Source organism: Diaphorina citri, unplaced genomic scaffold (genome assembly GCF_000475195.1).
Source record: "Diaphorina citri unplaced genomic scaffold, Diaci psyllid genome assembly version 1.1 scaffold2240, whole genome shotgun sequence".
NCBI classification, from domain to species: domain Eukaryota; kingdom Metazoa; phylum Arthropoda; class Insecta; order Hemiptera; family Psyllidae; genus Diaphorina; species Diaphorina citri.
In genome coordinates this window covers 9771-33691 of record NW_007379665.1, presented here as the reverse complement: position 1 = coordinate 33691, position 23921 = coordinate 9771, and the positions used below count along the sequence as shown (strand labels likewise).

Here is a 23921-nt window from a genome sequence, read left to right as displayed (position 1 = left end):
GTCTCAAATTCCGTGGTTGAACACAATAATAAAGTTCGAATCCCTGCATTTAGAATATTGGGGGAAAAAATGAAAATAAATAAAAGTTAAAAAATGTGAGAAAAAGAGAAAAAGTTCAAAAAAGTTTTTACAAGAAATTTTACAGAATAGATAAATAAATGAGAAAGAAGACTAAAAAATGAGTTTACCTAGAATAGTTAAGTTTATACATGAAGCAAAGGATAGTAAAAGAAGAGAAAAATAATAGAAAGTAAAAGAAAAAGGACCAATAGAAAAATTGGTGAAAGAAAGTAAATATTCCAAGGAGAAACTTCAAAAAAATACATGATCTGTACTTGCAGTATCTCCGTGAAATAAAGATTCTCGTGAGATTTGTAGCACTTTTAAACCTATGTACATAGCTATCTAAAATCTATCCCTTATCCTACTGCCTAAATAGTTGTTCCTCGTGTTTGGAGGCGAGGAGCTTCTTGATCGTGATGATAAGGGCGAGAACGAGAGCGATCTTGGAGATGATGAGAGCTTTTCCGGCCAGGAGGAAAAGGAGACCGATAGCGATGGGGATGAGCATCATCAGCTTCATGCCGATGGCCATCATCATCATTCCCATTCCCTTGTTCTTCTTGCCACGCACTGGAACAAAGAGAGAAGTTTTGTGTTAGAAGATCATCTACCTTAAAGGTCGATTGGGACAAGAAGAAATTGTCGTGAGCAAAAAGAAGATCTACGAAAGAATTAATTGCCATTTGGCTATTTGCTAACGTTTTAGACGAGGAGGACTCAGCTCAATAATTATTGAGCTCGTGATGGCAATGTTCTAAGGAGTAAAATAAAAAATCCTATCCTAGAAGAGTAAATGGTTTAGGAAACAACATGAAAAAATAAAAAGGGCTTTTTCTATTTGACAAATGGTGAGATCTAAATACTCGTATAATTATAAATGATTTGACCGTTCAAAGAATTAAACGATAGGATTTTTGGGGTAGTTCTCCTAAACCTTAGGGGATTTTGATAAGAAGCACAGACAGTAGGTATTAGAGAGCCCGTACCCGTTCCTTTAACTGATAAAATATTAAAACTAGATCATGTCCAAATCTACGATCTATAGAGAACTTAAAGGAACAAGATCTCAGTGGTGTTTGCTGGACGGGACGGTTAAAAACTTAAAACATAGTTTGTCAAAATGAGTCCGTTTTTCGAATATGTCCCTTTTAGTATAGTTTGTCAGATAAGTCCAGTTGTAGTTTATCCGTAACTAGAGGTATAGTCAGTTGGAAAAATATATTATTTGCAGTTTGTCAAATAAGACTGATAAGATATGAATCAAAGAAGGTCAATTTGTCATTTGTAAGATAAGTCAGTTTGTATAGGTTGTCAGCTAAGTATAGTGTTCCTGTAGTTCAGTCAGGCATGTGTAGTTTGTCAAGTCAGTTTCTATTTTGTCAGTCAAGTCCATTTTTTGTTTGTCCTAATAATGATTGTGATGGGCTTTTGGTCCTTTTGGTCACTAGTCTTCGTTTTGTTGCTTGGAAGTTATTAGTCGTTCTAAGCCAAAATCGGTTGTAAGTCAAGTAAAGGTTATTTGTCTTTGGTCTAGTAATTTGGTTTGTCGAATAGTCATGTTTGTCCTAGAATCCTTGATCAAGATGCGCAAACAAGGAAGACCATTGTGAAAGCATGAAGCAGCAATAAGCCAAACTTTTGTGTTTGCAGACCATATAAAAGGTTTGGAAGCTCTAAGCTTAAGTGAAATTGTAAGCAAAGTACTGCCAAAACAATCACTTACCTTACAAAAAAGAATATGTATACTTTTACCTGCAGTACCTACCCGTTTGTCCAGTCGAGTTCTTGTCGAGTCAGTTTGTCCGTCTATAAATCATTGTCAAGTAAGAGTCTTTTTGTCTTTTGAGAGTCGTTGTCCAGTCTTTTAGAATATTTAGAAGAGTCAGAATATGTATACTTTTACCTGCAGTACCTACCCGTTTGTCCAGTCGAGTTCTTGTCGAGTCAGTTTGTCCGTCTATAAGTCATTGTCGTAAGAGTCTTTTTGTCTTTTGAGAGTCGTTGTCACTTAAAAGTCTTTTAGAATATTTAGAAGAGACAAATATAAACGTCACTTAAGTAAACCAAAAAGTAATTTCACAGAGTGGAAAAATAGTGTCAAAAGTCAATGTAAGAAAGGCCACTTAGGACAGACAAAAGTATAAGTCACTTGTCTATTGGTCGAAAGTCAAGGTCACTTTGTGTCATTTAGTCCAGTGAATAATTCTGTCGAAGTTCCAAGTCATGTCACTTAAATCTAAAAATTAAATACTAAAGGACCAAAATCATAGTAATGAAATAAGATTCATTACCTTCTCTTTGTGTAATCTTACAAGGACTCTGTTCTTTTCTTAGAAAGCAGTGATTTTTCTATGTTCACAACTTTTAACCTGATGAGTTTTACTCGTAATACTCTGTTAGCATAATGGGACTTTTGGTCCTAAACTGACAGTCTAAATAAAACAATATGTAGGGATACATAATTTATTATCATGTACCCAATTTTGAAAGCCCAAATGGTGATCATCATACAAAGGTGCTTGGCTTCAACAACTTCTTCATATCAGTACGGACCAAAGAATCAAGATACTTTCTTCCCAACATTTCCAATGGACTCTCAAACGTTATACCTATCCAACGCAAGATTACTGCAAATACATTGAAGGTACAGATAATATTGCAGACTGATTCCAACCATTCTACTACTGAAGAGCTATCAATCAAATATAATATTTTAAACGCTTTGTATAAATATCTACACAATTACACAAACATGCATGATGATTTCAATACAAGTGTTATTCCAATTGAAGACATGCATACACAATACATGAACACAATCAAGACACTCCATGCTACTTATACTAAGCTGATAAGTACTAAGTACCTTACTGGATGGGTTTGAAGACACTTTCCTTGTCTGTCCGTTGAAAACGATAGAAGACATGATGATTTCAATACAAGTGTTATTCCAATTGAAGACATGCATACACAATACATGAACACAATCAAGACACTCCATGCTACTTATATATACGTACTAAGCTGATAAGTAAGTACTAAGTACCTTACTGGATGGGTTTAAAGACACTTTCCTTGTCTGTCCGTTGAAAACGATAGAAGTTCTTTTGTTGGAGTGCAAACATTCTTTATACTACCAAGTAGGACTGAAAAGTCCCTTTAATAGATGAATGGAAGATGGAAGGTGGATACAAAAAGTTGAAAACGATGATAGAAGAATTAACTGTTTGCATGGAAATTCAATATCGAGGTTAAAGGGTTATTTAACTACTAATTAAAGCTACATTTACCAAGTTGGTACCTAAAAGAGAAGAAATTTTAGAATACGAAAACATGAAATATAAAAAGAAATGATAGAGAAGGACTAGGAAAGATTTTTTTTTATAGGTTCGAGAAAACTAAAGCTAGCTTAGGAGATAATTTTGATTTTAATTTGCTCGGAAAATTTTGATTATGAAACAAACAACCTTAGGTGTACTGTACAAAGAATTTTGAGACCATCTGCTACCTCTTTTATCACGCTAAAAGTCTTTAACGCTAATATTTGTCAACAAAGAGCGATAGGTCAAAGACTTAACAGATATCCACATAGATCGATATCATTACACAAAACATGAAGAAATTCCAAAGAAAGGAAAATCGACTCTGAAAATTTCCAACAACTATTACCTATACTGTTACGTACATGATAAGTACCTACATAATATTACGTACCTAATCGTAGGACTGAAAAGTCCCTTTAATAGAAGATATGTAGCTGGGAATGAAGGATGGATGAGTGATAGACGGGTGGATGATTAAATAATGGACATCCAAAGAAAGGAAAATCGACTCTGAAAATTTCCAACAACTATTACCTATACTGTTACGTACATGATAAGTACCTACATAATATTACGTTCCTATCTCAAAGATAAATACCTACACCTGATTTAGATTCGTACATTAGCATAGACTTAGCAATTATTGCGATAGTAGTTTCACTCATTAAGGGAATTGAAATAGAAAAAGCATTCCTAAACACAGTCATGGCGTTGTCTCACCCCGTATTTTGACAGCGAGAGAGAGCAAATATATATAATATATACACAAATAAATTGGATACTATAAATTTTATAGTGGGGTTTACAATACTAAGTTAGGTACTTTGAAATACAATCAAATTCAGGAATAACGTTGCTAGAGATCAAGTTGGCAATCCAGGATCTCGGGAAAAAAGATTTTCGGCAGGATATAAAAAGTTAGAAAAAGCTGTTAATGAAATTACCGAAAATATTCAATTCTTCATCAAAAGCTTTAAAAAGTCATAGTCCTCCAGCACGTTATCGTGAATATTCATTGTATTTGTACATCATAACACTGACAAGATAAAAAACACAACAGATAAGACAGATTTGTACATTATAAATAGTAGACATATTAAAGAAAGGTTTGACGGTTAGGGTGATTTCTTTGTGAAAATGACTTTGAAAATCCCGCAAAGTCACACAAAAAGAAAACCAGGACTGAAATAGATCTCAAGATCCATTATAATCGTCAATCCCATTTAACACCTAGAATAGGATGAGTATGAAGAAAATAGGTTGTTAAATTGATGTTCAAGTCAATTTAACTTCTACAAAATGCGAGGTTTGAGATCCCATAAGGTTGAATAAAATTAATACTTAGAATAGGATTAAAAATCTACGTACAATAATCGAATTATTATAATGTAGATCAGGAGGTGGAAAAATCTGATGAAGGCGGGGACAGAGTTGATGACAAAGATGGAAAAAGAGATATGAAACAAGACATATAAGAAGAAAGTAATCAATAATACTTAGAATAGGATTAAAAATCTACGTACAATAATCGAATTATTATAATGTAGATCAGGAGGTGGAAAAATCTGATGAAGGCGGAGACAGAGTTGATGACATAGATGGAAAAAGAGATATGAAACAAGACATATAAGAAGAAAGTAATCAGAAATTCGGAGGACTAATTGAAATTCATCTGAAAATCCAGAGCATTGTGAAGAAAGCAAGGGTAAGACTGAACAAATGGACAACCAGAGAATCCCCATAGATGGAAAAAGAGATATGAAACAAGACATATAAGAAGAAAGTAATCAGAAATTCGGAGGACTAATTGAAATTCATCTGGAAATCTAGAGCATTGTGAAGAAAGCAAGGGTAGGACTGAACAAATGGACAACCAGAGAATCCTACAGGAAGAATGGGTAAGGCTGGACAAAAAGGAAAATCAGCTACCCTTGTAGAGGTAAAGATGTTTCTCAATCAGAAATTCGGAGGACTAATTGAAATTCATCTGGAAATCCAGAGCATTGTGAAGAAAACAAGGGTAGGACTGAACAAATGGACAACCAGAGAATCCTACATGAAGAATGGGTAAGGCTGGACAAAAAGGAAAATCAGCTACCCTTGTAGAGATAAAGATGTTTCTCGAAAAAGAATTAGTTGTAAAGATAAAAGTGCTTGGGAAAGAATTAGTCAAGAATCAAAAATTCGGAGGACTAATTGAAATTCATCTGGAAATCCAGAGCATTGTGAAGAAAACAAGGGTAGGACTGAACAAATGGACAATCAGAGAATCCTACAGTAAGAATGGGTAAGGCTGGACAAAAAGGAAAATCAGCTACCCTTGTAGAGGTAAAGATGTTTCTTGAAAAAGAATTAGTTGTGAAGATAAAAGTGCTTGGGAAAGAATTAGTCAAGATCAAAGAAATACGGAAGTACCCAACGGGAAATTGATTCCTCCTATTGACTGCAATAAGGACGGACCAACGACCCGAAGGAAAACTATGATACAAAATCGAAGGCACCTCGGCAATCTATGGCACCTGAGGTCGAGGCATCTGAATGGCATCATCTAAGATTCTAAGAGATAAACAGATATTTACAGAAACATTCGTTACAAAGGTCATCAGGAGGATGCTTGCAAGGAAGGAGCTATTCGTTGGACGACAACACTTGCACAAGGAGTTGTGATATTCCAGGAAAAGGATCCCAGAAGTTAAAATCTCTGGAGATTTTGCCCTGAGGAAATCACAATCCCAACAGTAAAGCCAAGGGACTTTTCAGTTCTATCCCAGCAGGATAAACAAACAAGGTATAAAGAGGCGTCAAAGCAGCCACTTCGCAGTTTCCGTCAAAGCAACCATTTCGCCCGGCCAAGGCCACTTCCTCGCGAGCTCTCCAACGATTCGGCGGGTAGGGGAACGTCTTATTGTTTGTACGCGCTGTAGGCGATGTCCTGGGCGGCGTTTTGGGCGTCCAGGGAGCGTCTATCCCAGCCGCCTCCGTGACCGCCACCGCTAGACCATCCGTGGGACTCGTGGCTCTCGTGTTTACCAGAAGTTAAAATCTCTGGAGATTTTGCCCTGAGGAAATCACAATCCCAAGACTAAAGCCAAGGGACTTTTCAGTTCTATCCCAGCAGGATAAACAAACAAGGTATAAAGAGTCGTCAAAGCAGCCACTTCGCAGTTTCCGTCAAAGCAACCATTTCGCCCGGCCAAGGCCACTTCCTCGCGAGCTCTCCAACGATTCGGCGGGTAGGGGAACGTCTTATTGTTTGTACGCGCTGTAGGCGATGTCCTGGGCGGCGTTTTGGGCGTCCAGGGAGCGTCTGTCCCAGCCGCCTCCGTGACCGCCACCGCTAGACCATCCGTGGGACTCGTGGCTCTCGTGTTTGCTTGCAGAAGGAGTTGTGATATTCGAGGAAAAGGATCCCAGAAGTTAAAATCTCTGGAGATTTTGCCCTGAGGAAATCACAATCCCAACACTAAAGCCAAGGGACTTTTCAGTTCTATCCCAGCAGGATAAACAAACAAGGTATAAAGAGTCGTCAAAGCAGCCACTTCGCAGTTTCCGTCAAAGCAACCATTTCGCCCGGCCAAGGCCACTTCCTCGCGAGCTCTCCAACGATTCCCAGAAGTTAAAATCTCTGGAGATTTTGCCCTGAGGAAATCACAATCCCAAGACTAAAGCCAAGGGACTTTTCAGTTCTATCCCAGCAAGATAAACAAACAAGGTATAAAGTGGCGTCAAAGCAGCCACTTCGCAGTTTCCGTCAAAGCAACCATTTCGCCCGGCCAAGGCCACTTCCTCGTGAGCTCTCCAACGATTTCAAACAATCAAACAAATGGTTAGTTGAAAATTTTAATTTTATCTGAGTATTCTTGAAGTCGATGAAGATAGACCTATCAGTTTTCTTTGGGAATTCCTGCCATTTTTTATACGAGGTTTTCCAAAGGTCTCAAATTCCGTGGTTAAACACATTAATAAAGTTCGAATCCCTGCATTTAGAATATTGGTAAAGAAAAAAAGTTCAACAAAAGTTTCGCAAAGATAAATACCTACACCTGATTTAGATTTGTACATTGGCATAGACTTAGCAATTATTGCAATAGTAGATTCACTCATTAAGGGGAATAGAAATAGAAGAAGCATTCCTAACACATAGTGTTTTTTTGTCTCACCCCGTATTTTGAAGATACTCCAAAAACCCACCTAGTAACATTCCCATTCCCTTGTTCTTCTTGCCACGCACTGGAACAAAGAGAGAAGTTTTGTGTTAGAAGATCATCTACTTTAAAGGTCGAATGGGACAAGAAGAAATTGTCGTGAGAAAAAAGAAGATCTACGAAAGAATTTATTGCCATAGACCTGACCTGTTTCCTCCTCGGTCGACACAAACTTTGGCTATTTGCTATCGTATCCTAATCCTATCCTAGAGTAAATGGTTTCAGCATACAAACATCAATACTCCGGTCCTCAAGTATTTATAAAATGCCACCATAGATATTTCATCGATACACGCTGATTTCGCGGAACAAGAACACACAACTGAGCAATCATGTGAAAAAATATTTAATTAAAAAAATAAAAGTGAACGAAATTGAAAATAAAAAGGATATCACAATGGAGAAGTAGTGTGGACAATTTAATTAGTGACAGGAGAGTGTTATGTGGACAATGTCCACTATTTGCGTCCACTGAACATATTTGTAGAGAAATGAATGATGACATTCGACATATTGTCAATGCCTCTGCCGAAGAACCAGAAGGACCTGGTTGATTTATTGACAATATTTGTTCAGATATTTGAATAGAACATACAACATAGTAAGGTAAATACCCTTGTAGAGGGTTGGGGATAAAGAGAGAAGTACCTATGCCGCAAATGCAATGAAAAGACAAAGTGGAAGGGGACCTTAGTGACAAAGAATGGAGAAAGAGGACACATTGGATAGAGGGAAATAGAGGTGTTAAATATAATATGGAAACACCGATCCCCAATAGAGTAAAAGAAGAAAAAGAACCAGAACAAGAAAAAGAAGAAGTAGAAGATAGTAAATAGCCTTGAGTTACGGATAAGGATTACGAGAACACCTTAAACAGAGTGTCAACAAATATTGTAATCCATATTGATTTGATAATGATCTTTGCATGATCTAGTGATCCATATTAAGACATATCCATAAGAGTACACGATCCATGTTATTCTAGATGCTAGAGTAAATTATGGTGACATTGGTGGTTTAAAAGAAGAAGAAAAAGAAGATGAAAAAGAAGACTTGTTTAGCTACCTACTTGTAGCCGATTCCGTTAAAAGTGGATCTTGTAGATTCCATATGAGGTCCAAATATTATAGTATTTACGATGTTTATTTAGGTATTTGTTTTCAAAAGAGACCATTGGACCAGGTTAAACGATATAGTCGCTATATCGAACTGGTGGTTTGGATGTCTGTTTCTACACATTGTCATATATGGTCTCATCTAAACAATATAAGAAGGTACCTACATACAGGTAATACCTGATGCACAATGGTAAGTTAGAAATGATAGGTACTAGAGGCTAGATAAACAAGTGCATAGTGGTACTACAAGGTAACACCATACACCTGTCCGTCCGGCCTCCAATTTAATATACAGAGATGAGTAAATTATTTAATTTATTATGTTGTGCATTACTCTCTTGTATTTAATTTTAGGTGGCACAATGTATGAGCAGAGAGGTCTAAGGACAGATAGATTTGATTTTTTCGCCTGTTTGAAAAAGTTAGTTGTAAGCTTATGGATGTAAGACTCAATGTAAGGTGTTTTGGCCTCAGCGTGTAGGTCGCTAATTTTAGTGTACCTGCGTTTTTGAAGAGATTCAAACTTAAAAAGCCTGATAGAACGTTGAATGTAGCAGTTCCCAATGTATCACTGAAGTTAAGTAATCTTGCACAAGGTTGGTATCCGGGTGGGTGACCGTCTGAACAATCGCCCCCTGCTGACTTTCTCTGTCCTCACTCCGGCCGGGTGAGGTTAATGTGAGGACCAGTGAGGAGGCGGGTAGTCGCGGAATGGAGGGTAAAACCCCGTCATCAAAGACCTCAGAAAGCGGGTGGCTTGAATAGGTATTGAAAATCTTGGAATAATACCAAATATGTATTATTTGAGGTTCACCTCCAGTTTTACCTCCACAGATGGCAATATACCTAAGCTATGTATGTACCTACATACAGAATCCATCAAAACCTTGTGTACAGACTGTATGGATTTGTAATAACATGACAAACCTAAATCTAATATTCAAAAACACTCCTTGTACCTACAATAAAGAATAGTATGTATGTCGTCTATTTAATCAAATTCGTCTACTTGTAGATTTATTTTACTGTTATGTATGAAGTATAATAAATAATAAATCTATGTATCTAATAGGTATATTAAATAAGGATGATATTGGTAACGGGATTAAAGCATTTGGCAATAATATTGAAGTACTACTTATTGGTAACATCATACATAATTGTAGATAGGTATTCATGAAGATATAGATCTAGTTGCCTATGAATAGAATGGATTACATTCCTTCTTATCATTATTGGATTTTAAACATTGTAGATAGGTATTCATGAAGATATAGATCTAGTTGCCTATGAATAGAATGGATTACATTCCTTCTTATCATTATTGGATTTTAAATCTTTTAGTAATACAAGATGAAAGGTGTAATGTGATCAATAAGATTCATTACCTTCTCTTTGTGTAATCTTACAAGAACTCTGTTCTTTTCTTAGAAAGCAGTGATTTTTCTATGTTCACAACTTTTAACCTGATGGGTTTCACTCGTAATACTCTGTTAGCATAATGGGACTTTTGGTCCTAAACTGACAGTCTAAATAAAACACTATGTAGGGATACATAATTATCATGTACCCAATTTTGAAAGCCCAAATTTGTAATGTGATCAATAAGATTCATTACCTTCTCTTTGTGTAATCTTACAAGGACTCTGTTCTTTTCTTAGAAAGCAGTGATTTTTCTATCTTCACAACTTTTAACCTGATGGGCTTCACTCGTAATACTCTGTTGGCATAATGGGACTTTTGGTCCTAAACTGACAGTCTAAATAAAACACTATGTAGGGATACATAATTATTATCATGTACCCAATTTTGAAAGCCCAAATGGTGATCATCATACAAAGGTGCTTGGCTTCAACAACTTCTTCATATCAGTACGGACCAAAGAATCAAGATACTTTCTTTCTAAGCTAAGATTTCCAATGAACTCTCAAACGTTATATCCAACGCAAGATTACTGCAAATACATATATGTAGAAGGTGCAGATATTAATATAACATTGCAGATTGATTCCAACCATTCTACTCCTGAAGAGCTATCAATCAAATATATTATTGTAAACGCTTTGTATTAAAGAATCAAGATACTTTCTTTCTAAGCTAAGATTTCCAATGAACTCTCAAACGTTATATCCAACGCAAGATTACTGCAAATACATATGTAGAAGGTGCAGATATTAATATAATATTTCAGATTGATTCCTACCATTCTACTACTGAAGAGCTATCAATCAAATATAATATTTTAAACGCTTTGTATAAATATCTAAGACACAATTACACATGCATGATGATTTCAATACAAGTGTTATTCCAATTGAAGACATGCATACACAATACATGAACACAATCAAGACACTCCATGCTACTTATACTAAGCTGATAAGTAAGTACTAAGTACCTTACTGGATGGGTTTAAAGACACTTTCCTTGTCTGTCCGTTGAAAACGATAAAAGTTCAATGATTATGGTACAACATGAAAACAAGAACGATAGAAGATCTTTTGTTGGAGTGCAAACATTGTTTATACTACCACAGTAGGACTGAAAAGTCCCTTTAATGGATGAATTAAAGATGGATAGAAGAAGATGAAAACAATGAGAGAAGAATTAACTGTTTGCATGGAACATGGATGAATTAAAGATGGATAGAAGAAGATGAAAACAATGAGAGAAGAATTAACTGTTTGCATGGAACCACTGTTTATACTGCCAGCATAGGACTGAAAAGTCCCTTTAATAGAAGGTATGTAGCTGTGAATGAAAGATGGATGAGTGGTAGACGGGTGAATGATTAAATAATGGACATCCAAAGAAAGGAAAATCGACTCTGAAAATTTCCAACAACTACTACCTATACTGTTACGTACATGATAAGTACCTACATAATATTACGTACCTGTCCCGAAGGAAAACTATGATACAAAATCGAAGGCACCTCGGCAATCTATGGCACCTGAGGTCGAGGCATCTGAATGGCATCATCTAAGAGATAAACAGATATTTACAGAAACATTCGTTACAAAGGTCATCAGGAGGATGCTTGCAAGGAAGGAGCTATTAGTTGGACGACAACACTTGCAGAAGTGTCTTGTGACACTAAGCGACGTGCAAAGCAGGCTTAAAAGCTAAAGAAGAACAAGCAGAAAAGTGCAAAGAATAACGCTGAGAAAAAATATTCCAACTTGAAATTTAATTGCAATAAATAAATAATTTATTCGTATAAAGCCTAAGATAATGTTATAACGCAAAGATAAATACCTACACCTGATTTAGATTTGTACATTGGCATAGACTTAGCAATTATTGCAATAGTAGATTCACTCATTAAGGGAATAGAAATAGAAGAAGCATTCCTAACACACAGCCATAGTGTTTTTTGTCTCACCCCGTATTTTGAAGATACTCCAAAAACCCACCTAGTAAAACATGCAAACATGATACTCGTCTAGGTCAGTTGAATAGGACTGAAAAGTCCCTTTAATAGAAGATATGTAGCTGGGAATGAAGGATGAATGAGTGATAGACGGGTGGATGATTAAATAATGGATCGACATCCAAAGAAAGGAAAATCGACTCTAAAAATTTCCAACAACTATTACCTATTCTGTTACGTACATGATAAGTACCTACATAATATTACGTTCCTATCTCAAAGATAAATACCTACACCTGATTTAGATTTGTACATTAACATAGACTCAGCAATTATTGCGATAGTAGATTCACTCATTAAGGGAATTGAAATAGAGAAGCATTCCTAAACACAGCCATGGCGTTGTCTCACCCCGTATTTTGAAGATACTCCAAATACCCACCTAGTAAAACATGCAAACATAATACTCGTCTAGGTCAGTAGCTGAAGAGAAGAAGTTCTCACACTAATCTCTTGTACTCCTGAAGGAGGTATTTGACACATTTATCAATGAGATTTCCAAGTATGATAACGAAAGAAAAAAAAAATTGAAAAATCCTAACTCAGGGGCGGGATTAATGCCTAGGGCATTCTCTTCCATCCAACCCCTGAAGGAGGTATTTGACACATTTGTCAATGAGATTTCCAAGTATCAAAATGATAACAATAAAAGAGGAATCAATGATAACAATGATATTAGTACGAGTAAGTGTAAGATCATAGAAACATTTGGTACTTAGACTAGGCACAATGTGAAACGATTTAGCTATATCAATGATAACAATGATATTAGTACGAGTAAGTGTAAGATCATAGAAACATTTGGCACTTAGACTAGGCACAATGTGAAACGATTTACATAGCTACATGATAACAATGATATTAGTACGAGTAAGTGTAAGATCATAGAAACATTTGGTACTTAGACTAGGCACAATGTGAAACGATTTAGCTACTGTGTTTTGATGCTCTAAATTTAAGGAAGATTTATTGGAAATTGGAACATACCTACCTATCCAAAGGGGAATTAACTGATAGGGAGTTGCCCTAACATTTAATCAAAGGATGTTCGAAAAAGAAAAGACAAATTCGGAAAACAGTTCAAAAGATGGATTGCTTGGATGAGATTGAAAAGTTCTGGGATTACAGATATTTTCGGTTCCTTTCATTATCTTGGGGACTACTCAGTCAATGAGACAGATCTACTATAACAGTGTCAGGTCATACTACATATCTCTACAATTCCTCGAAAACTTTTGTACAACATAAAAAACCGATCAACAATAATAACTTTATAATGAGAAGAAAAATACATAAAGTGTGTACCAAAATAATATTACCTCATTTTAAGAATCCTCCAAGTGCCTAAGAATAGGCACTAGTATCAAATTGTTTCATAATACTTGAATACCTAGGTAGGAATACTTCTCATTCGAAGACTTCAAAGACCAATCGTTCGTTATCAAACCAAAATTAATAAAACACAAAGAAAATAATCAAATCAATAAACCACTCTACAGCCCGAGAGGCTGAGCCTCTGTTGCAAACGACCAAAACAATACTGATGCCAACTAAGGATGAACACATTGGAAAAGTGCCGAAAAAGGGAAGAAAAAACAAAAAATGCATTCCAAATGAAAGGGTTGGTTTTTGATGAATTTACCGTAAAAAAACAGCCCCAAATTATAACGCTCATTTGAGAAAATAGTCCCCGCTTTTGTATGACTGATATGCTTCCTTGAATTTAAATAAAGAAGCTTTGTTATTAGATGAATTCTGGATTCTTTTGTAGATGAATGGGAAGACCAGGTGATTTTATTTTATAGATATATGTAACTCTATGTAGGACTCGAGGATTGTGGCATGTAGAATCCGTCATGCTTAATGATACATATAAATATAAAAGATTGAAAAGCAAAGCTTGTCAAATATTATTGAAGACTATTTTGTTTAAAGATGTTGAGGATGTGAAGCAAGAACAAACATCAAGACATTTTCAAGACCTAAAATACCTAAATGAATCGAATGAATGAAGCAAACACCATTCAAAGGTCAAACATTCAAACAGATACATATTCAAGAGTAAGAATTGTGCTTCAAAAAATACTGAGATCTGAGATCTTGTGAATATTGACATATTGATACATCTGTATCAGCCATAAATAACACCCGAGAGGGGAGACAACAATTGAATCTTTTGTTCAAAAAATCCAAAATTAGGGAAACCCTTTTTCCGGTAAAATCAAGAAAATGGTTTTAAATTTTTTTTTTGTTTTTTTTTTTTTTTTTTTTTTTTTTTTTTTTTTTTTTTTTTTACATTTTCTCTGTATTTTACACAATTTTCGAACACGGGTAGAATTGCACAAAAAGTGTGATACTGTGACACAAAAGATGTTTTTGTGTTTGTCCCCCTTTTTAGTCCTCTGAAGAGTGGGGTTCAATATGAAACCGATTTTAGGGGAATCTTTAGGAAGGTATAGTGTAGCGTAAGGGTGATAGTTATCAATAGGTTGATAAGTCACGTGCCCATAAAAATTTAAAGGTTGTAATTTTTTTTTTGTCAAATATATTTCAGAAAAATGTTTTACAAAAATAAAGTTAAAAGAAAAATGCATTTTACCAAATTGAACTCGGAATTTTTTTCTGATGAAATGAAGAAATAAACCCTTCTACTTATTGATCTGTTGGTCATAGTGGTGAAATAGATGCGAAGAGACTGCAGAAGAGATGTCACAACTATGTACCTACACGTATTTTGTTCAAGTTCTATGGGCAAAGGCTACGTAGGTACGTACAAAATCAAAGATCCAATTTTGTATAAGCACCGTGATCAAAGGCTACAAAATCAAAAATCCAATTTTGTATGAGTACCATGAACAAAGGCTACAGAATCAAACATCCAACTGTGTATAACTAACAAGAACAAAGGCTACAAAGTACAAAATCAAATATCCAATTTTGTATAAACACCACGGACATAGTCTAAAAAAAATATCGAATGTTTGAATACTTTATCAGAAGAGTATGTAAACATATGATATTGACATAGAAATCTCCCGCTTTTGTGGGTCAAGTACAATTAAAGAATCCACTCGAGACTGGAGACTTGGAGAGTCATTAGGTAGAAAAACTGGAATTGGAGATTTCATGTCCAGTTGTCCAGCGTTGCAGCGCCAGAAAACTGGAATCCGAGATTCGAGATTTAATTTCCAGCATTTCAGCGTCCCACTTGCCCCAAACTAAATACGCCTGCAACTTTTGCAAGTGTTTGAATTATGCCATTAGAAAGAAAGTTGTTTCTAAATATAAATAAAATACGCTGCCTGAGTGTCCGGTTCAGATCTTGTTTAAATTCAATTCACTTACTTTCTTCGAGGGCACGTCCCAAGTCATCCTTGGAGACATTAGGGAGCTTGATGTTGACATTGTGGGAAGACAAGAACTTGGCTACACGTTCCAAGATCAGACTGTTCAGCTTAGAATCGCTTTCGCTGGCAACAACCTCGTTATTGGCACTCGTTTTGATTTCATTCTCCAGCTCGTTTTCATTGATAGCTCGACCATAATCTCCGCGGGATTTGGCGTCGGCGTTCTTGCTGATAAGGATCGTGTCACTGAACGCGATGTTGTCGCTGCGAGCGACGCGATCCAGCAGCGTCAACGCTTTCAGCTTAGAATCGCTTTCGCTGGCAACAACCTCGTTATTGGCACTCGTTTTGATTTCATTCTCCAGCTCGTTTTCATTGATAGCTCGGCCATAATCTCCGCGGGATTTGGCGTCGGCGTTCTTGCTGATAACGATCGTGTCACTGAACGCGATGTTGTCGCTGCGAGCGACGCGATCCAGCAGCGTCAACGCTTTCAACTTCAGACACGACGTCATCGAGTAGTCTTTGCTGGCGCAGTCGTCGTACAGGTTGGTGACGGCTTTGAATCCGTTCAGGGTCTCCTCAGGGAGCTGCGCTGGGGACGCAAACACATTGGCAAACAGCACCACGAACACCGCACAACTACACCTTGTTAACACCATTGTGAAAAAAAAATTAACAAACGCCTAAAAAACACGGAGTTAAAGTTAAGAACTTTGGCGAAGTTAGTCGCGATCGAACTTTTCTACGTTACGATATATCGTGAAATGTACCTCACGGTGTAAAAAATCACCAAGAATTGAACCTTGAAGAGATGTTTCACTTGTATTTATAACCAACTGGACCTCTTTCTTCTATTTCTCTTCTTCACCTCTTTCTTCGTTTGGGACTTCCTTCCTTGTTTGGTTTTTATGATCGCCATTTGTATGATCACTTGTTCCGTTTATTATCTGGTTTGTTATGTGAGTTTTAACCAGTTTTTTTACCTGGTCTCGTGCTAAGGAATTACCATGTTGGTGTTATTGATTTTGGATGGTTTATCATTGTTTTGTATGGAAGTTTATCGGTTATTGTGGTTTTGATTTCCTGTGTGTAAACTTTTACTTTTAAAATAATGGAAGTAATACACTTAAGTATTGGCTCTGTTGTACAAATTATATTGAGCGTTCACTTTGGAGTAAGTCGTAAAATGTATTGTTTTACTTGCTACAATTACTGCTTTCGGTACTTATGACATAAGAGCATACTTATTGTATTGTAAATCAATATTATAAAACTACTGATTTTAACCAGTTTTTTCCTTGATCTCAATCATATTATAAAGCAAAACACCACAATCTGACCCCTAAGAGTGACTATTAGTCTCGGCAATGGCCAAATGTAATACAGGGATTCACCCATGAAAACCTTCTACCTCAAAGGGTCTTGTTTAGATGTACAATAAATAAAGTAATACCTAATTACAGCCTAACTCCATACACAAAAAGCCCACCTCACACTTAGGTGTAGGGGCAAACAGCCCTAAAGGATTTAGGTTCTAAGAATCTACGATTACCTAATAGAAATTTTGAAAACAAATAAAGTAAATTAAGTACATACTTTAAAGTTTTGATTGAAATATCGAGGCAGAATTCCAAAGACACTTTCGAAACCAACAATGATCTCACCTTAACTTTCAATCATGAATTTCACTTCAAATAGGAAGATGCAATATGCTAATAAATGATCAATTGACAATAGTGTGTTGGCCGTTGTTTTTATGCTTTTACTAGAATAATCAACAATGGTTTTATGATTGACGTGATCAACTTGATAGGCAGGATTGATTTCAGAAATCTTTAGTAAGACCACATGCACTTTTGAGTGTTACCAGTCTAGCTAAGTAGATACTTTTGATATCTACAATAACGTCTCTAACACTCGAAATCACGGTACTAAAATTTCAGTGAAATCTAGTAGTGGCTCATAAAAAGGGCCCGTACGGAGCCCCCATAATTTCTACCGAGTCAAAACATATTCAGCTCTCCTTTGGGTGGTAGATATATTTGTCAAATTTCATCAAAACCGGACAAACCAAACAAACTTACAAACAGACAAAATAAAAGAAAATAATCATTCTTGTCCATCCAGCTCTTTTCTGGATGGACAAGATTTGACGACCGAGCTGGACACGGAAAGTAAGTAAGTATCATTGAGTTAAAAGAGTAATTTCAGAAATCTTTAGTAAGACCACATGCACTTTTGAGTGTTACCAGTCTAGCTAAGTAGATACTTTTGATATCTACAATAACGTCTCTAACACTCGAAATCACGGTACTAAAATTTCAGTGAAATCTAGTAGTGGCTCATAAAAAGGGCCCGTACGGAGCCCCCATAATTTCTACCGAGTCAAAACATATTCAGCTCTCCTTTGGGTGGTAGATATATTTGTCAAATTTCATCAAAACCGGACAAACCAAACAAACTTACAAACAGACAAAATAAAAGAAAATAATCATTCTTGTCCATCCAGCTCTTTTCTGGATGGACAAGATTTGACGACCGAGCTGGACACGGAAAGTAAGTATCATTGAGTTAAAAGAGTGTGTTGCTGTGTTGTTCATTCAATTACGAAGAACATCTGGAAGAATTCTTGGGTCATTTGGTACCTTATCTAAACAAATTAGATTAGAAGGCCTTACAAAAGTGTCTAAATTGTTCTCCTTTGGGTGGTAGATATATTTGTCAAATTTCATCAAAACCGGACAAACCAAACAAACTTACAAACAGACAGAATAAAAGAAAATTAATCATTGAGTCAAAAGAGTGTGTTGCTGTGTTGTTCATTCAATTACGAAGAACATCTTGAAGAATTCTTGGGTCATTTGGTACCTTATCTAAACAAATTAGATTAGAAGGCCTTACAAAAGTGTCTAAATTGCCAAAGCATGTCTTTCAAACGTTCCCTACCATTTTTCAAAGGTCTAGCGAATCTTTTCGACTCTTTCTTCAACGACTCTCAACAGCTGACCACTTTCATTTCCTCGCTCTTATTGCGATCCTCTTCTTTAACTTTCAACGTCACACAAACTCCTTGATAACGATCTATCATAGGTAACCTTTAGGGAAGTTGGCAGAGCCCAGAGCCAACAGAACTTCATTTGATCCGAGCAAGTTGTGGTCAAGTTCAGCAGACCAGATCTTCCAGTTGGTGCAGTGGTTCCCTCGGGCCAATTTGTCTAATACGACCTTGTTGGAACTTTCACATAAAGTTATTCGCACCCACTTTGAATATTAGTTCTTTAAGTTCCTCCTCTCTTCTTCTTCTTCTTCTTCTTCTTCTCCTCCTCCTCCTCCTCCTCCTCCTCCTCGTCTTCTTCTTTTTTCTTATTCTTTTTCTTCTTCTTCTACGCCTTCATTTTCGACTAGGCTTACCAGACGTCCGCTTTTCCCATTTTGTTCGAAGGACTTTTTGAAGAATTCACAAGTGGAAGAGATCCATCCAGATAGCGATAAACGTTCCCTACCATTTTTCAAAGGTCTAGCGAATCTTTTCGACTCTTTCTTCAACGACTCTCAACAGCTGACCACTTTCATTTCCTGGCTCTCATTGCGATCCTCTTCTTTAACTTTTAACGTCACATATTGATAACAATTTATCATAGGTAACCGTTAGGGAAGTTGGCAGAGCCCGGAGCCAACAGAGCTTCATTTGGTCCGAGCAAGTTGTGGTCAAGTTCAGCAGACCAGATCTTCCAGTCGTTGCAATGGTTCCCTCGGGCCAATATATCTTAAGCCATGAAACAAAAACAAACCTAGTTATACTCAAACCATAAAAAAACTATCAAAAGTAGCGAAAAGGATCACCTGTTAGAGGACACGATGGAGGGAACTTTCCATTTTGTTCGAAGGACTTTGGAAAGAATTCACAAGTGGAAGAGATCCATCCAGATAGCGATAACAACAACAACAACAACAACATTAATAATGATAGCAATGATATCACAAGTGAAAGAGAAACTGATAAAGATCGAACAGATATAGAAGAGCTCTGAGAGTTCACCAAGCAATTAGGAAAAGAGACCTTGTTGGAACTTTCACATAAAGTTATTCGCACCCACTTTGAATATTAGTTCTTTAAGTTCCTCCTCCTTTCACATAAAGTTATTCGCACCCACTTTGAATATTAGTTCTTTAAGTTCCTCCTCTCTTCTTCTTCTTCTTCTTCTTCTTCTCCTCGTCTTCTTCTTTTTTCTTATTCTTTTTCTTCTTCTTCGACGCCTTCATTTTCGACTAGGCTTACCAGACGTCCGCTTTTTGGAACTTTCACATAAAGTTATTCGCACCCACTTTGAATATTAGTTCTTTAAGTTCCTCCTCTCTTCTTCTTCTTCTTCTTCTTCTTCTTCTTCTTCTTCTTCTTCTTCTTCTTCTCCTCCTCGTCTTCTTTTTTCTTATTCTTTTTCTTCTTCTTCTTCTTCTTCTTCTACGCCTTCATTTTCGACTAGGCTTACCTCCTTTTTATACGTTTGTCCTCCGTCCGCCTCAGCTAGTGACCAACTTTGGCTTACAAAGGGCTCAACACTCTCAACAGCTCGATGTATAATGTGTACCTTTCCTTTACTGTTTCCTTTTTTCTTTTTCTTCTTCTTTTTCTTCTTCTTCCTCGTAAAAAAATCAGAGATCCCACGTCAGCTCCCATGGCCCAAAATTACGTTCCAGAAGTCCAAGGAGCTGAATGATCTTGTTGCTAATCTTTTCAATGGTAGGTTCACCTGAGGTGTAATACATAGGTCTATTATGTGTAAGAAGTTATTTGTTAAGCAGTTTGTCACCAGGGACATTTTATCCCTATGCTGGTAAGATAAACAAGATATTATTTATTTTAAACCAACATTGGGAGTTTAGTTGATAGATTAGGTAGTGTAGATACTTTGAATCTGGAGGTTGGTACTTCAAATTATCATGAAAATGAGCACAGTCTACTTAAGTACCTTGGTATTGGGGAACAATAATATTATTTCAGCAAAACCTCCCGCAAAAACACCTCTGAATGAGAGACAAAACCTTTATGACCATTGCCACTTGGGAATTTCACTGTGTTATTATTTATTTTTGTTGTTCTTTCCAGTTGCCAGTGTCATTAACACGGCATCCAATGTTTTAATATGCTCGTTTGCTCGTACATGCTTTAGAAACGATGAGTACATTCTAACTTCTACAGTAATTTTGAGGATTGAAATTTGGACTGTCCCTTGACTCAAGACAAAGTGGAGAACATACTTATCTATCTGTGTGTCTGCCAAAAATAGTAATATTAAATAGAAGCAATGCGTCACCTTTTTAGAATTTCTTGACTGAAAGCTATCTCTCTCAATCATGTCTACTCGAATTTCTCATGATTCCCGGTGAGATAATGAGAGATATGATGGGTAAAGTTGAATGCTTTAATATGCTCGTTTGCTCGTACGATGAGTACATTCTAACTTCTTTATTAATTTTTAGGATTGAAATTTGGACTATCCCTTGACTCAAGACAAAGTGGAGAACATACTTATCTATCTGTATGTCTGACAAAAATAGTACCTAATATTAAATAGAATCAATGCGTCACCTTTTTAGAATTTCTTGACTGAAAGCTATCTCTCTCAATCATAAATAAAAGTTGAAGAGGCAACAATTTATTCCTACATGATTTCTCATTCAAAATGACTGTGCGAATTGAACCCTGGGTTCGATACCTGCCAGTGACCAAGAGACCTTCGTCACTCATATCGGAACGTTTTGCGTATGGTTTTCCACAAGTAATGTTGTCTCGCTGTAGAGCTTGTATCTGAAGTGTGATCACAGCCTGCATAGTAACCATTCTTCACTACAGGGGTATCACTACGTGTACTAGACCTTATGGTTTGCTCCCTCATATGTTCCCGTAGCATCCCATGCTTGATGAACTTCTGTGCTTTCCTATGTCGCACCTTACAGGAGATGAGAAGAACAAAGAACCCGAGGACAGCAAACGCTATGATGGCACCACTGATAGTTATCACGGACTTGAGCTCGGAGGGGATTCGTTTGTTTCCGTCATGTTCCCGAACAGTGACGATCTCGTCATTCCCATACAGCTGAGGTCTCCCTGTACTGGAGGTGTAAGATAGGAGCAGCTCCTCACTAGAACCATAGAATGGTGTTAGCTTAGCATTGGGTAGCAGAGGTCGTGTCCTGGTGTAGTGTAGCTCCGGTAGGCGCTTGGTCGTGTAGTATGTCTGTGACGCTTCTGCCTGCATGGGGAACTGCCAAAATTACGTTCCAGAAGTCCAAGGAGCTGAATGATCTCGTTGCTAATCTTTTCAATGGTAGGTTCACCTGAGGTGTAATACATAGTTCTATTGCCTATGTGTAAGAAGTTATTTGTTAAGCTGTTTGTCACTAATGGGGAACTGAGGGAGACTGTCGAACAGGAATTTCGGTTCTCGTCTCTCCTCCTTAGGGAGAACTTGTTGGGAGATGGCATTTGGGAAGGTTTCACTAAAGACCTTATTAGTCATACAGAGACGTTAAAACTCTACCAAAAGAGTTTGAAGATAAAGGTGTTATTGCCAATGAAAGTAAATTTCTTGCCAATTATTAAAAGGATTGGCACTATTTGCTTTCAGATTCAATAGAATTTAGATTCAATACAGCAAAAGGAATAATTTGATGAAATCACCTTTTCTACCTATGTAACAAAACAGTTCCTATTCCAAGTAAAATTAACAAAAAGTTATTACAAAAGTCCCCAATTTTCTGAATTTTCACCCTTCTCGAAAAGTCAAGATAATAAGAGATAAGATGAGTTTTAGAAACAGTAACACACATCATCCAAACTTTGCAAATCAACGACAAAAAGAGTTTGAAGATAAAGGTGTTATTGCCAATGAAAGTGAATTTCTTGCCAATTATTAAAAGGATTGGCACTATTTGCTTTCAGATTCAATGGACAAATACAGCAAAAGGAATAATTTGATGAAATCACCTTTTCTACCTATGTAACAAAACAGTTCCTATTCCAAGTAGAATTATCAAAAAGTTATTACAAAAAGTCCCCAATTTTCTGAATTTTCTCCCTTCTCGAAAAGTCAAGATAATAGGAGATAAGATGAGTTTTAGAAACAGTAACACACATCATCCAAACTTTGCAAATCAACGACAAAAAGAACACATCTGTTGTTTTTAAGGACCACTACTCCATTGAGAACAAGGAATTAACTCCTTTGATTTTTTTCAACATACTCGTAGTACTGTGTTAAAAAACATTACCGATACGTTATCATATCTCCTACTAATCATAAGGTATTATTCGAAAATTACTAAAAAACTCAAAACCAATATCCGGAACCTCACACAACAGTAATATCCGTAATCCAAATCAATAAACACAAATACATTTTTAATCCTAAATCATTATTAATCCAAGAACAACATAAACATCCCAAGAGTATCAACAAACGTAACATAACACACGCATAATCTTCGCGTGTAATAATATATCGTATAATTGTTGTGTTATAATATCAGTATTGTTATAATTACGTTATGATATATTTTATACATAGTAGTATGTTAGACATAAGTATTGTGTCGGAACATTGGATTATTACGCTACCAGGCATAATAAACAGATATAGGTTATTCATCCGACGTTAAAACAATACCCAGGTCTTCCAAGAGTCAGTCAGAGGCGTGTCCACCATGGAAGCTAGGCTAAAAACAGATTGGAGCGGAGAGCATACCGCATAGAGCTTTTTGCCCTCAGTTCTATGCGGTAGGAAGTCATTACTTCCTTCTATCGTCACTTTTCTCTACCTGCTCGATGCTCGCTCTCTTTTGAGCTTAAGGAAGCACAGCTTTCCTGCCTCCCTACTTACCACTTGCCGAAAATAGGAAGTGGGTTTTTCCTGCTCGATGCTCTGAACCCCACTTCACTCTCTTTTGAGCTTAAGGAAGCACAGCTTTCCTGCCTCCCTACTTACCACTTACCGAAAATAGGAAGTGGTTTTTCAACCGGGAACCTATTATTGCCTACCGAGTCTTTCGACAGATCTTTACGTGTGTACGCGATATGTGGGCAAATTTCAGTTCGAAGCGAGTGAAATTTGCGTAAGTATGGCGTACACAGCAAATATCAAGTTAGAGAAGTCGCATTTTCCTTTCGGAATTTCCTTCCTCCTGAAGTTCGTTTTCCATCTTTTGACTTGATAACATACTAAACCATAGGAAATCCAAGATGGCGCTCCATCGGAATCATTTCAGAAAGGAAAATACAACTATAGTGTGTCCAGATCAATGTGACAGCAAAAAATAGGCCTTGTTGCCAAACATGTCACATGTGCAATGGTAGAGAATCTCTAAAAGAGGAAGCTATATTGCACAGTGCTTCCTCCGACAGTGAAACAAAGTCAGGTAAGGGTAAGGCT

The 23921-nt window shown here is 36.7% G+C and overlaps 2 protein-coding genes across 2 annotated transcripts in view; both read right to left on the bottom strand.

Annotated features, from left to right (window-relative positions):
- Positions 1-424: 424 nt before the first annotated feature.
- Positions 425-16299, bottom strand: LOC113471281. The gene is made up of 3 exons (XM_026830301.1): positions 15819-16299; positions 15488-15623; positions 425-633 (listed from the first exon to the last, which is right to left on the bottom strand). Exons 1-3 carry the CDS (start codon positions 16149-16151, stop codon positions 425-427), a joined length of 678 nt encoding a protein of 225 aa, XP_026686102.1. The 5' UTR covers positions 16152-16299.
- Positions 16300-20864: 4565 nt separating this feature from the next.
- The window catches only part of LOC103518541, a gene marked incomplete at its 5' end in the record, with an annotated part of 12820 nt that continues 9763 nt past the window's right edge, over positions 20865-23921 (bottom strand). Inside the window, 2 exons of the mRNA XM_008483617.3 lie at positions 20865-21758; positions 21906-22001. Of these exons, the coding sequence (XP_008481839.2) occupies positions 21234-21758; positions 21906-22001 (621 nt within the window). The remainder of the gene's footprint in view (positions 21759-21905; positions 22002-23921) is intronic.